This window comes from Pyxicephalus adspersus, chromosome 1 (genome assembly GCF_032062135.1).
Source record: "Pyxicephalus adspersus chromosome 1, UCB_Pads_2.0, whole genome shotgun sequence".
NCBI lineage: Eukaryota > Metazoa > Chordata > Amphibia > Anura > Pyxicephalidae > Pyxicephalus > Pyxicephalus adspersus.
Genome location: NC_092858.1, coordinates 64,662,568 through 64,677,297, shown reverse-complemented (window position 1 = coordinate 64,677,297; position 14,730 = coordinate 64,662,568). Strand labels below are relative to the sequence as shown.

Sequence of the window (14,730 nt, the reverse complement as noted above, 5' to 3'; positions counted from 1 at the left end):
AGAGAGAAAAAAGGAAGTTTGAAGGAGTCATGAAGTCATAAAGAGGTTAAAGACAATTAAAGACAAGATGCACACTGATTAATTGCTTTTAAGTGCACCTATTTCGGCTGTCATACTTACTTACAAGTACAGCAAATAAATTGCAATTTATGGTGTTTACTCCAGCACCATAGATTTTGTAATAACAAGGAGGGAAGTATAGTATGCTTACCTATAAACCCAGGAACTCCTGAAAATCCTGGAACACCTTGACTTCCTTTCTCTCCCTTCATTTTTTGCATCATTTCTTTCTCAATTTGCGGTGGTGGTCCTGGTGGTCCATCCTCTCCTCGAGTACCTTAATACATTCAATGTTAATAATAAACTTATTTTAGATTTAACCAATGACAAAAATGCCTTTACTAAAGGATACTATGCCATACTATGACCAATAGTGAAACAATATTATTAATAACTATTGTTGTTAATACTGTTTAGACCAGTTGTGATCAACTTGATAAATATAGGAGCCTCAGCTCCCCCCTCCCTCAAGCATTTTCAGAGGGCATAGCACAAAAGCTATTTTAAATGTGCTATTATTTTTTACAAGAACGGTGCTAGTAGAAGTAAACCTTAATGCAATAAACATCTTAGGTTTTTAAACAAATGTCCTACTTTCGTCCAATATTTGATCAGGTGCCCTGATATCTGAAAAACCGTTATGTTCAGCCATTTGGCTGCTGATAATAAGTATGAACTGTTTTAAGACATTTGCCACTATTGTGTGCATAGAAAGGACTGGCAATGTGTCCAAGGAAAGTCAGATTAAACTTTATTCTAGTAAATGCTTACTATAGAGAGTCTGACCCAGACGGGGGAATGTCTAGATAGGAAGACAGGTAATGGGAGAAGTCCTTTCATGTTAATACAAAAATGTAAACAGGTCTTCCAAGCTCTGTCCATTTGCAAAAGGAAACCAAACTTTAAGGCAGGGTTTAATGTCTGGGTTGCAAAAGTTACTGTAAAATATTTATTTTTCATGAGCTATATGAAGTACACAGGTGACAAGAATAATTATAATATGGGTTCAACCTAATTTTCTTGCTGAGGCTGTTTGTATTCTATAGATATGTTTGTGAGTTCTTTGGAAAATTGCTAAATAACAAATAAATATTACCAGAAAAATGATTATAGACAGACATTACTAGAATTAAATCTGACATCCAATGATATATTTTATATATAAGACATCTTTTCATAATAAGACTTCGTATGGTTTGTACAGTTTCTTAGCAGAAATAAACATAGAATTACAGGAATATGCATATGAGGGATAATATTTTGGGACTTACAATTAGTGATAGTGACAAGTAGTACTGTGTTTTAGATTAAGATTGTGTTTTAGGTTTTAATAGATGGAAGAGAAAAAAAGCATGTAACATAAACCCAACATTACTGCTTATTCTGCTTTATTTATTTAATCGACTAAAATTTGATTGAACAAATTAACCAAATTGTCAATAATAAACATTCTTTATCTTAGTTTTATTATGTTATCCAGTTCTAGTGGATAACAAGAAAACATAAACCAAAGTGTCATGAATAAAAGCCTAATATTTAGAAAACAGTACCTTTCTGGCCTATTGCTCCTGGAATTCCTCTTTCTCCTGGTAAGCCAACATCGCCAAACTGACCCCGGGGACCACTTGTGGCAGGCTGTCCTTTCTCACCCTTCATTCCTTGGAAACCTCCCATTCCAGAAGAACCCTTTGCTCCTGTGATATTAGTGATTGGAAAAAATGGCAATAATTAGGTAAGTAAATTGTTTACTAAGACATCAAGTAGAGATTAAGGGACATCCTAAGAGCTACAGTTATATGGATATATATCCATATGCCCACAAGGATAAAGCCTTAATGGAAGAAAACTTTCCCTATATAGGTCAAATAGATTTCATTTAAACGAGATGAAACTTTTCCAACATTTTAGGTAAATTCATAGAGAGAAGCTAAAGAACAAAATGGTTAAAGGGTTACAAGCGGGAGCTCCATGATTAGTGTCTGTTACATGCATGGCCACGCTCCCAAAGTAGATGTAACTGGATTACTGTTAACTTTCCTAAACACATGTATCATAAACAAGTGTCATGCATATTTTCCTATGAACTGTTCATCTTTTTTTATTATCTTTGCAACTTGGTAATGTTGTGCTTCTCTTTTTAACCACTTACTGTCTACATGCATGTGATTCAGTATCACATTACATTAACTCTGCGCCAACTGTACATGCCTGCACAATGGACCTGATTTTTTAAAACTCTCCAAGACTGGAGAAGATAGACTATCAAAGGTGAACTTGGGTGTTCCAGAAAATCCAGACTGGATCTGGTCCAGGATTGAAAAATTGGGCAAACTAATTTTTTTTTAGCAAATTAGCAATTTTTAATTTTGATTTAATTTTTTTTTCCTTAATAACACAAAACTCTATACATCTGAACTCTGTTTTGATTATCTTCATTATCTGACCAAGTTTTGCTCTAATTTAAAGAATAAAGTAGGCCAGTTTTTCAGAAAACAAATAACAGAGACCCTCCCTCAGAAGCAAATTTAATTATGTGAAATAACAGAATTATTTATACAAAGCAAAAAAAACATATAATTTATAATGTCCTGCTTTCACATTTCTATGATCAAACACCAAAGAAATTTAGGTTTCACATACCTTTGACACCAGGATGGCCATCCATACCAGTCAACCCAGGGAAGCCTGGATCTCCAATTCTTCCTCTTATGCCAGTAGTTCCCACATCTCCCACATCTCCAGCTTCCCCTTTTTTCCAAGACTTTCCTGGGTTCCCTTGTTCGCCTTCATCACCTCGGGGTCCAGAAGAACCTGTGTTTGAAAAATAAAAAAATACCCATATGTAAGTAAAGTATAGAACACTGAGGGTCCACTGAAATCAATGCTAGCACATAGTCATTCTTTTTGCATAAAATAGTGAAAAAGGTATCTAAATGCAGCCTAATTCTCAAATTGTTGACATTTTCTGGGTTGATAAAGGGCAGAGAACGTCCACATCGTCAAAAAGATGTCATCCCAGTAGATTTTTGAATTAGTGTATTGTTGGTATTTCATAAAGTTGAATAAACATTTACTAACACTGAATCATAACCTCTCATTATTCGGATTTACACAATGATCAATAGACAAAAATAAAAATATTTTAAAATGTTCCAAAGCTAGATGTTTTATGGAATAGACTGTTATCACCTGCTCACATAAATATAGGTCACTTTGAATACAGCACGGCACTCTTACCTGGAAGTCCTGAGAGGCCAGCTAATCCTGGCTTTCCCGTCTTCCCTTGCATTCCTGGAAACCCGCCATTTCCTGATGGGCCTGGTAATCCAGGAGTTCCAGGAATTCCAGAATCACCTGGAATACCTTTTTGTCCTGGAGTACCAGGTCTTCCATTGATACCTAAGAGAATTTGGAATAAGAAAGATTACCATTGTTTCTTTCAAACATAGTCTGAGAAAAATAATAAATTTTCTTGTAAATTTTTTATTGAAATATATTTTCGGTACCTCTAAATCCTGGTAAGCCTGTATCTCCTTGTATGCCTTTCAGACCTGGAAAACCAGGAAATCCAACATCGCCCCGGGATCCAGATGGAGCTCCCAACACATCACCAGAGCTTCCTTTAGTTCCTTGGAATCCTTGTGCACCTGGCTTCCCTGATGGGCCAGGTCCTCCTGGTAGACCTGGTGCTCCAGGCTTACCACGATCTCCTCTTCGACCTGGGAATCCTGAAAACATGAACAAGGCAAATTTACTTCTTTGCAGGATTAATATATCAGCACAATTTATGTACTAAATTTATTTAATTTATTTACAGAATTATAAAAATACACATTGTACAAATCTAACAAGTGCTGTATATTAGTTGCACATAGCCAAAATACAAGTCTTTCTTGAAAGCTCTGCTACAGGCAGAAATCCAACACAGCTAAATTATTAGAAGTATTTACCTGCCAAAGAATCTGTAGTTTGTTAAGGGAGGAATTGTTAGTCAAGGCCCCAAAATAGCCCCCCAAATAGACCCCCTTGACAACTGCATTTTAGTTAAGTAACAAGGTGTTTAGGAAGCAAACCCAAATGGTTACTGTACAAGGACATCCCTGTGCTCTCCCTTTGTATAAGCATGTTCACAGTGTTGGTGTGAAACACAGCAATGACCGGCTTGGGTGTTTTTTTTAACAAATACTTAGTGTAAATGGTGTTTTGTCATCCTATTTTAAAGCAATACCACCCCTTTACTAAAGAATATACTTTTGTACTTACCCAGTAGGATATGGAAAAAATGTCAATATTATGTGTTTCTTTCTCTAAAGATCAATCCCGTTTTCAGGAGCATGGCCTGTTTGCATCTATAACTGCAATAGCAGTGCTCCTGGCAACCTCTAAATGGTACAGTATTTGTTGTTTCGTAAAAAAAAAGACAGATATCTGTCACCATATATTACTGCCTCTTTCAAGAGAGATTTACCCATTTTATCCTGCTTTACATCAGAACAGAAAGAGAGTGGAAATCTATCTATCTATCTATCTATCTATCTATCTATCTATCTATCTATCTATCTATCTATGATAAATAAGAAATATAGAAATAAAATAAAGGGCAAAAATAAACTTTGGTTTAGTAGTAATAAATGTATTTATAAGTATTGTCCTTCAATGGATACTAACTATTATATGGCTAACAGCTACATCAGGGGTGTCAAACTCAAATACAAAGGGGGCCAAAATTAACAACTTAGACAAAGTTGCGGGCCAAACTTGAAGTTGAAATACCACCTCTTCTACAATTCCCTGCGTTTATAAAACAGTCCAATGCAGGGCCACGCATAGGCAGAGAGGCGGCTGGTCTATAGACGCGAGTGATGCCACTATTACAATTCTCAGCATTACTTGTGTCTATAAAACAGTCCAATGCAGCGCCACGCATAAGTAGAGAGGCCGCTGGTCTAAAGACACGAGTAATGCCAGTAATTGTAGTAGTGGCGCTATTTTAATGCAGCCGCATGCCAGCTGCAATTCATATTTAGGATTCCTTTGGGGGCCAAAAAAAAGAACGTAATTCATAATGTAGCTCAGGCCAGAGTATGACACCCCTGAGCTACATTATTAATGTCCAATGCACTCTTTTATTGCAATACGATCCCAGGTACAAAAAAAATCTCAGTTGTAGTTCTTTACTTTGGGTTAAAAAATGGGTGACAGTCACATAATCACTTAGTCACTAATCTCCAGCTCAATGTGGAATGTATCTTTCTGTTTTAAGGCAGAACTAAATTATTTTGCTGTAAAAATGGTTTGTTCACAACTGGGCACATATTTGAAAGAATTAGTCTAATTTGCACCATTATGTGAATTTAGGTTGCCACTTTTGTGAATTAATTTCAAAACCTCTTAACATGGTATTGTCTATTGTCGCCATTGTTAGGGAAGAAGAGATAAGGTACCTTTGGGGAGGAGATAAAGGGACCTTTGAAACTATGCCACAAGTTATTTTATATTTTCTGGAATTTAAAGGTAAAGCATGCTTGGAAATAAGCAATTCTAAAGCCTCTTCCAACCAAACCTTTGATTGCAAAGGCCCTGGGATTTACTATAATTGCTTGACGAAGAAGGGAATATTTGGGAGCATTTCCAAATAGAAAAAATAGTAGGTTCTCTGTAAATACCATTTAAAATATAGTCTGAAAAATACAGGTTCCCAAACATGCTTTTTACCCCTATATACTTCTAATAAACTCTTATCTACTTAGTTTGTAGGAATTTTCATTAAGTTTAGAAAGAGAAAACTTTAAATAATACTGCATGCTCTTGGTAATGCTCACTTCAAAACAGTTTGAAAGGAGCCTGTCAGAACAGAGATTTGAGTGTTTAAGGGGTACCAGCCTAATTCTTCTTCACACTATAGACAGCCAAAGGCCTGAAACAAACATGCTTACACCTAAAATGGACCCACTTAAAACGGGTCACTGACACACTCAGTAATGCAGCAAACATCATTTTGAGACCCCTGGAACATGTTCCTTTAGAAACCAGTTACCAATGAAGGTTTTCGCATTATTATCTATACAGATTCAAAATACCAAGGTAAATAGGACTGAGATTATGATGTAAAATGATGTCCTGTAATGAGTAAAAAAGATAATCTGGTAAGACATGAATAAAAATGTACCTTGTGGGCCAGGCAGACTGTCAGGTCCAGGGTCACCTCTGAGTCCTTTAAAACCTGGGATTCCATCTGCACCTTGTTGACCTGGTTGACCTTTAACACCTCTTACACCTAATGTGACAGAAACACAAAGGAAAAAAAAATTGATGAGATAACAGGGTTCATTTACAGAAGAATTGGGGAATGCAAAATATGTTCACCTCCACTACATAAAAACTATTTAAATATGTAAACACATACATTTAAATATCCTGAACAAACCTATCCTAAATACATATTCACTACATTACTTCAGTAAACAATTTCCTCTTTGTAACATTTAGTATTTTCTAAGGCTAAGAATTCCATGGTAAAGAGCTGCTGTCTGGTACAAAGGTAACGCTTCAAAAGCTTCCCTTATCATACCTGTAGCAGCCCCTGAAACCTTACTGCTACCAAATCCAGAGTATTCTGGATTTATCACTTACTTCTTCCTGCTCTATGCATTTTTCTTTTTGCCATTGAGGCACCTCAATATTGTTATATACCAATGGCAACAGAAGAGGGCTGGATGACAGTAAGCTCTAACCTAATCATTGTTGATGAGAATGCCCCAGAAAAGAGCCAAGGCAGCAGGACTGTTGGTTGCAGGTATGCACCTTTAACTTCCCTTTTAAAAAAAAGTCATTTTAAGTTACAACCATCATGAATTACATCAAAAGACTGTAGGAAAATAGAGGGAACTTAACTTATGAACCAGGGAGCTTTTTCATTTGTGATACAGACTTTGTAGTCTATCAGCTGGATTGCCCTTTTAGTTGGGTAAACTACATAGGACCACATTTTTACACATATGCCTTCTATAGGGAAAAACATGCAGGAACTTCCAGTACCTTCTCCATACCCAAAGACAGCTGAGATTTCAGGTACTAGAACATGTCTTTGTATGTAACTTGTGGTTACCATGTTCTCACATCCTTAAACTGCTTCCATGGGTGAGACATTACATGCAGCCTCTCACATACAGCAGCACATATAGAATGAATGGGAATGGCAATTCATTACCGCCCGCTTCCATCTTCTGAAAATATACAATAACTGACTTTTTCGGAACCAGTGCAGTGGTGAGGGGAGCCAAGAGGCTGGCAAGGTGCCAGTCACTGGGTATTGAATGGGAATGCATGTTCCTGCAGCCTAAACCTAGCCCAAATGTAATGAGATAAACACATACCTTTCCATGGTGGTTTTTTTATTTTTTTAAAATATTTTTGCCAATGCATCCCTATTAATAAAAATACATACATGTCATGCATTAAAACATTCCTACCATTATATCCTGGTAATCCTGGAGGACCTCTGGTTCCCGCTGGAGCAGGTGGTGGGGTTAACGTGCACCCAAAGCCTGGAAAAATAGCTGTAAAGAAATTTCATAGTGCTCTTTGAGGTTGAAAAAATACATTTCAGGTGTTGATAACTGTACAATTAATATTCTTAGTAACACATAAATTAGAAGTCATGAGTATGTTTTATTACGATATATCATATCTATCCATATACATTTCTATATAATAGTGTACCATTTGTTGCTTTTGTCCTATTGGATTAATATTACCGGTTGTATGTGGACTGTAAAAACTGCCAAACACAGACATCAAGCTGATGCATTCTATCACTGGATAATGCACTGTCCTTTATGTAAAACCCATCATGTATAAAGGATTGTGCTCCAAATTTAATATTGTTTAATAAACTACATTTCAAGTCTTTATCATTTAGTGTATAAAGCTCACTGCACATAGGTAGCCATTGGCGCTAGAATGAGGTAATCAAAGATCCAAAAAAACATGTAGTTAGGATAATTGGCTTTCCCTCAAAAATTGTCCTTAGACTGTATTAATGACATATGATGGCTTATAATAATAATTTGCAAATCATATTACATTCAATACTAGCAATGTTTACTGTGATAAATATATATATAACTGTATAGAGCAGTGTTTCTTTTTTTTCTTCTCAGGTTGCTTTAACAGATTCCAATAATCTTTTTGGCTATCTGTAAGAGTGGCAGCCTTCCCAATGGTCAGCAATAAAAGAGGCATTCTACTACATGTACTGTGAGTTGTAGATATGGTAATTATAGCAGGGGTTCCCTGAAGAAGTTTTTTCAAGGGCTTTTTACCCCCTTGGTAAAAAGGTCGAGAAACACTGGAAAAGATAACAGGAACATGATTTATTAAGGCTCTCCAAGTCTATAGAGTATACACTTTCATCAGTGAAGCTGTGTGATCCAGCAAACCTGGAATGGATTTCTGCATTTTGAAAGCTTTAGGAGCAACAGTTCTGCATTTGGACCTAAAAAACACCAATTTGACATGTCAGAATTTTATTCCTTTCTCCTTCTAATGGTCACCATTTCAATATTCTGTATTTCAATACATTCGTGTCTTGCTGTATTTCTGTGTAAAGGCTGATTTACTTCTCCACTGTACTAAGCCTAATAAAACACCAATTGGGTGTATAGTATAGTGTAGCAGTTTTCATTATATATTAGAAGTTAATCCATCCAATGTTTTTTTAGAAACCAGCAAATTTGAACACTGATGTGATATGCTACAGTACAACTTGAGGAGTAATGTAGTAAAAAAAAATGATTAGGTGTTTAGTGAATATTTATTTAACAATGCGTGAAATAATCACTTACGTCTTTGGCCAACTCCATTGTCTTCACCGGGTTCCTTAAAGCAGTCACCTGAGAAAAAAAAAATTGCAATACTTTGGTGAGTTGATGAAATATAGACCTAAAAGCCAATATTTTGTTTTATCCAGGGAAAAGATAATATTGTTAAATTGATTTTTATTACATGTGCAAGTGTAAAAATTCATACAGGCCTCCAATAATTGATGAATTCAATACTAAATTATATTGAGATACTAATCTCACTATAATTATACTACAGTACTAACTGTAGTGAGAAATACGTGAGCTGCCATTGCTATCCTAGCAAATGCAGGCATCTTAATATCTTCTGGTATATGTACTTTTGAGTCCTTATTCTGTAGATTTTCAGAGCATCTAATCTGCCCAGTTTTTCTACCCTAGTGATTCAGAAAGTATTGAATCTGTTAGACCTGGAATAACGGCAAGCGAACTGTGGGTCATCAAAAGCAGCTTCCATTGTTCCAAAAGTTTACTTATATATCACTACTGTACTACTATTCTTGGCTTTCATGTGCATAGGTGTTTTTTTTTTTTTTTTTTTTTTTTTAAATTTGTATTAAAAATTACATCAGTACATAGAATACAATGGAGAAAAAATATAAAAACCTAAGTGGTTTTAAGATGTACAGAAATACAACAGCTAAGCAATAGGATCTTAAAATATTAGGATACTGTAGCAACAAGACTGGGTGTAGTTTTTGAGTCTGGTTGCAATATACATAACAGGGCACCAAAAGTTTGGTAATTGGACTGATGTGCAGGCACCAGTAGATGCCTACTTTATTATGGATATGGCAGGTAACTAATCAAAGTGGACTACAGATATGATTCATGCTGGTCATTGACAGGGTCTGACTTTAACATGTAAAGTAGAGCTTTATGTTTTTTAAAGTATGTTTAAAAATTAAAGACAAATGATGTTAGTCAAAAGTGTATCTAGAGTGAAATATGTGTGATATAACGTCCTCCATTTCTTCAGCTTACCCTGATATATACCGTCCCTGGTTTATGTACTGGCTCCTGCATTTTGGCTACAGACATTTCATAATAAAAAGGTGATACATGGTGCAACAAGTACATAAAGCTAGAATGTTGGATGTGCAGTAGTTACCTGGTAATCCCGGAAATCCTGGAATTCCCGGGGATCCGCTACGACCTGGCTGTCCAGGAACACCACGTGCACCCTTTGGCCCTGGTAATCCTAAACCTGGTAGCCCAGGCTCACCCTGAGCTCCTTCAGGACCTGGAGGGCCTGCAGATCCAGGCTCTCCTATTAGTCCTTTCTCAGCATCACCCTGTAACAAAAGTGAGTTATGTCAAATTAATCTTGCTATGCACAGAAACTTTTTATCACTGTTGTCCCTGAATGAGAACTATTTTATAACTCCATGACTACAATAAGTTTTGCCATTTTTAAATAGTTAGATTCAACTGCAATTATTTATTAATTTATTTTTTTACTGAATACAGGTTCTTCACAAACCTAAAATAAATTAGTTTATGTTTATTGTTGAAGGAAATACTGAAACATTTTGCAAACCATTATTTTTGCCATCTTATTCTTCCTAGTTAAAAAGTCGTCTGGATATATCAATTAAGAAATAATACATTAAACTGGAAAAAGAAAGGAAGTGGAAGGGCAAAGGTAAGCAGGATGGAGGAGGATGGACCCTTAGAAGAGGTCTTCTTAGGAAAGTTGCTGCTTATCTGTTCCTATAAGGCAACTATTGAGGATGTTAATGTCCACTTAGTGTTTATCAAAGTCAATGTGCTATGAATTTAGTTATCTAGGTATCCCAAACATTTTAAAAAGATAGCTTATATAGATAGATTATATTGGACTTCCATAAACTCGCTATTTTTTGCTGCAGTGAATACCTGTATGAATACCTTAAAACAGTGAGGTGAGGGTCCATCTGTATCTACATAGTGGAACCTTGTAGTTTGAATTTGTACTAAAAAATTTAAACCTAAAAAGTGCGTTTTACTGCAAAAGTGCAATACATTTGTTCTATTTTACAGTAACAGAAAACCAAATACATTTATTATGTGGGTTATTTATATGTAAGTAACTATTTCTTATTGCAAATGTATACTTGATGGATTCAGTTTTGTCCACAACTGTCTTGGAGTGATATTTTTTACTATCGAGTTGTTTAATTCTAAAATTTCGCCAACGAACGTGATAACCAGAAACTTTCGCCAGCCTCTATTTTAGAGCTCTCATACTGGGAGCTACCTTGGCTTTTAGTGCCAAGTTCTGGACCAAGGCTTCTAGTAACAGGTTAATCATGGTAGGATTAGACCACAGATACATAGCCTATTGTTATCAAAGGAGTAAAAGAAAAACATGTTTTAAAGATAGGCATAACAGCCTTGAGGCCTTGTATCTGTTTACTATCTGTTACAAATAAATATTGTTGCAGAGACTCTACCTTCCTTCTACCTTATATCAGGCTAATTACAATTCTTGCCATCCATAAAACATATAACCACCCTTCATAAATACCGGTACTAACAAATACTTAGAGGTCTAGTCTAAAGCAGCAAATCTTCCAGGTCCATGTGTTTCAATTGCAGTAATTGATTCTCCACTAGGGAAATGTTTCAATGATTGTCAGATTCACTGCTTTATAAATAGACCCCTTAAAGAATAAAATAGAATTTAAAAAAATAGGAATAGTTCTCAAACAAGCAATAATTTTTTTCACTCAAATCTTGCTACTCTTCTTTTTCTTTTGAAGCCAAAGCTTAAAAAGCTGGAGTCAGGGTTCACACTATAGCAAGAGGTGTTTTTCTAAATCATTGACATTCGCATTGCAATGCATTTGATTGGCAGCCAATTTATGCGCATATTATTTTCATAATATGATAAATCTACTCACAGGAGGACCTGGGGGACCTGGAATACCAAATGATCCATTCTTTCCTGGAAATCCTTCAAATCCTGGAGTGCCTGGGACACCAGGGGTTCCTCTCTCACCTTTTGCACCTTTAGATCCAATTCGCAAGTTAATACTTTTTGAAATGTAGTTTGTTATTAGCTTAACATGTACCAGAAAGACTATACATTCCTTTTATAGAGAATGAGACATGGTAAATACACAATATCATAATACCCAACTATTTTACCTTCTCTCTGTGGGGCAACATTAGTGTGCATACATCTGTATGTGTCCTTTCAACAAAGAAAAACAGTGAAATCTGCTAATAAGTTCCATTGGTATGGTCCAATGGCTTAATTTTTTAATGTAGTAATTTGCACAGACAAGTGAAATAATGTTGTTTTAATTAAACCTTGTTCATACTTTTGGACCTATTCACTCCAGTACAATGCATTCATAAAATGTCCTGTTTACTTAGTTTTCCACTTATTTCTATTTTCTCTTATCAAACATAAAACTTCAGGTCTAAAGCACTTGTCAATAAACTCTGAAAATTCTCAGAAGCCTCCTAAACTATCAATACATGTTCTCACCAACATAGTCCCCTATGATAATCCATAGTGTGTCACCTCAAAATGTAGTAGTTATTAACATACTGCATCAAATAAATGTTTATATTATTTCTTCATTAGAGATTTTAGTTATATAAAGGTTTAGCTATATGTTTGAAAGATATATAAAGAACTGCAACATTAAATAGTACTCTGTTAAATATTTAGGTGTACCAAGAGCTAGACACAATGTAATGGGTTCCAGTGACAACAAAAAAGATCTATGGGCCTTACAAGCCTAAAGTCATCCATTTTTTTCACATTTAAGTCAAGCAATGCTTACTGCGGAGTTAATTAGAGAAAATGGAACCTATCTGGCTATTTCCCATTAGATCTGAATGCTCAAAATTACAAGCACATCTATTTCCTCCTATAGGTTGTTAATCTATTTTTTTTAATTTTATGTTCAGCAAGGACAATACTCCTGAACATACAGGTCTTTTATGGACACTTTTTAGACTGAACAATTTTTGTTGGACAAATTTTATCCCATGTGACTTTTATCTGCTACTGGTTCATGTGAAAACGTTTCCAGTATTGTACTCTCTATCTTACTAATAACACTGGCATTAAGTCCTATTTTTCCCCAAGTTTTTAAACTACTACTCAAAGTTAATCCTGCATGTTGACCAGTTAGTTCCTTTAGCAATGTAACTGAATACAGAACACCTCTGAATAACAGTTCACTGCAGTTTGCAGCAAATATTGTACAGGGAATTAGAAATTACTCACAAAAATAAGTGAAAAAAATGTGTCTATTAATTAAAATGATTAATGTTTAATGGTCTATAGATTTAGGTAGCAAGAATTTTCCTACATTTGATGGGGATGGTTAGCAATGGACCTGTTTAATGTAAGATCATACTGGTCTAAAATATTTGTAAGATAACAACAAAAATGGAATATCTGTGCTAGTCTTCAAAAAGAACGCTATGAAGCCCCTTAGACTGCGCACATCAGGCAATAGTCTGCAGCGTATTTTTCCTGTAGTCCCCATTGGCTTCTTATATACATATACTAGTGAAGTAAATGATAGAGCTCCATTCAGCAGTTTTAAAGGGAAATTTTGGCTTTGAGGTCATAGCTATACAGTGCTTAAAGTTCTGCATTCAAGCATGGTGTAAACATACATCATCTTATGTTTACAGTGTTGATGATTCTTAATCACAAAACCAAAGGGGTAAGTACCTGTAAGGTTAAACAGTCACTGCAAAGAATGGAGATTTAAAAAGTTTGTAGAAAGGAAGAATTACCTTTTTCAGTAGCAAACACTGTGTCTCCTTTCTCACCGACAGGACCAGGAAGACCATTAAATCCTGGAAGTCCCTTTAATTTAAGAACAAGATATCACTTTAATACAACATTTCCTAAAAATATGTTAAAACAATCCAATATTATTACAAAAATATGCAGATGGATATTTTCTTCCTACACGGTCAATACTGATTTGTTACACTGTCATCAGGGTAAAACTATTCCTGGTAAATTGGGCGTCTTTTTTACTGTGTAACCAAATACAATAATATTGAAGAGATTGCAGAAATCCTCACTCAATAAGGTAAGATGCAGCCATAGAAATCAGAAAAATGCTAATTGTACCTAAAACACTATATTCACACATTGCTGATGACTGGAAGAATATTTCTGATACTGAGCAGTTTTATATCACCATGCCTAATTTTAGAGGCAAGCTCATAACAGATTCATTGTGATGAAAAACAAATTTCTTTTATTGCAACTACAGAACCCAGTAAATTTTACAAGATACAAACACAATGGGTCTGATTTTAAAGCTCTCCAAGAACCAGCAAACCTGGAATAGATCTGGCCCAGGATTGAAAACATTTGCCAAATAAGAATGATCCATTCCAGGTTTGCTGGATCAACCAGGTTTACCCATGATAATCCATTTTCTCCAGTCTTGGAGAGCATTAATAAATCAGGTCCTAGTGTCTAGGTGCCTAGAGCTTTAATAAATCAGGTCACTGTTACTAGGTGCCTAGTGACATGGATCTGAATAGAACATCACTTGACCACATCATGGGTATTGCCTTCAGAATTACATGGAGCTCTATTAAATCAGTCACAATCTGTTAGGCAACCCTAGGGATTACTTTATGAAGGGACAATCTACAATACTTATAAGTAAATATTAGTTGCACTTTATACTGAAAGGTGATGAGAGTGTGCCAAGGTATGATTTTTGTATATAAGGTGTTGGTAAATAGAAGGGTTACATAATGGGGCTTTCTAGATAGCTTTGCAATAGCTACGGAAAGGTCCGTTAAATGGTAAGGTGGGTGTTAAGGA

At 35.5% G+C, this 14,730-nt stretch overlaps 1 protein-coding gene across 1 annotated transcript in view; it reads right to left on the bottom strand.

Moving 5' to 3' along the window:
• Nucleotides 1–14,730, bottom strand: part of COL4A2 (collagen type IV alpha 2 chain) — a 106,372-nt gene that overhangs the window by 16,749 nt on the left and 74,893 nt on the right. Inside the window, exons 24-34 of the mRNA XM_072411961.1 lie at nt 13,674–13,746; nt 11,810–11,916; nt 10,036–10,219; nt 8,907–8,954; nt 7,533–7,619; nt 6,230–6,337; nt 3,567–3,788; nt 3,298–3,459; nt 2,701–2,871; nt 1,611–1,754; nt 212–337 (exon numbers count right to left, since the gene is read on the bottom strand). Of these exons, the coding sequence (XP_072268062.1) occupies nt 212–337; nt 1,611–1,754; nt 2,701–2,871; nt 3,298–3,459; nt 3,567–3,788; nt 6,230–6,337; nt 7,533–7,619; nt 8,907–8,954; nt 10,036–10,219; nt 11,810–11,916; nt 13,674–13,746 (1,432 nt within the window). The remainder of the gene's footprint in view (nt 1–211; nt 338–1,610; nt 1,755–2,700; nt 2,872–3,297; nt 3,460–3,566; nt 3,789–6,229; nt 6,338–7,532; nt 7,620–8,906; nt 8,955–10,035; nt 10,220–11,809; nt 11,917–13,673; nt 13,747–14,730) is intronic.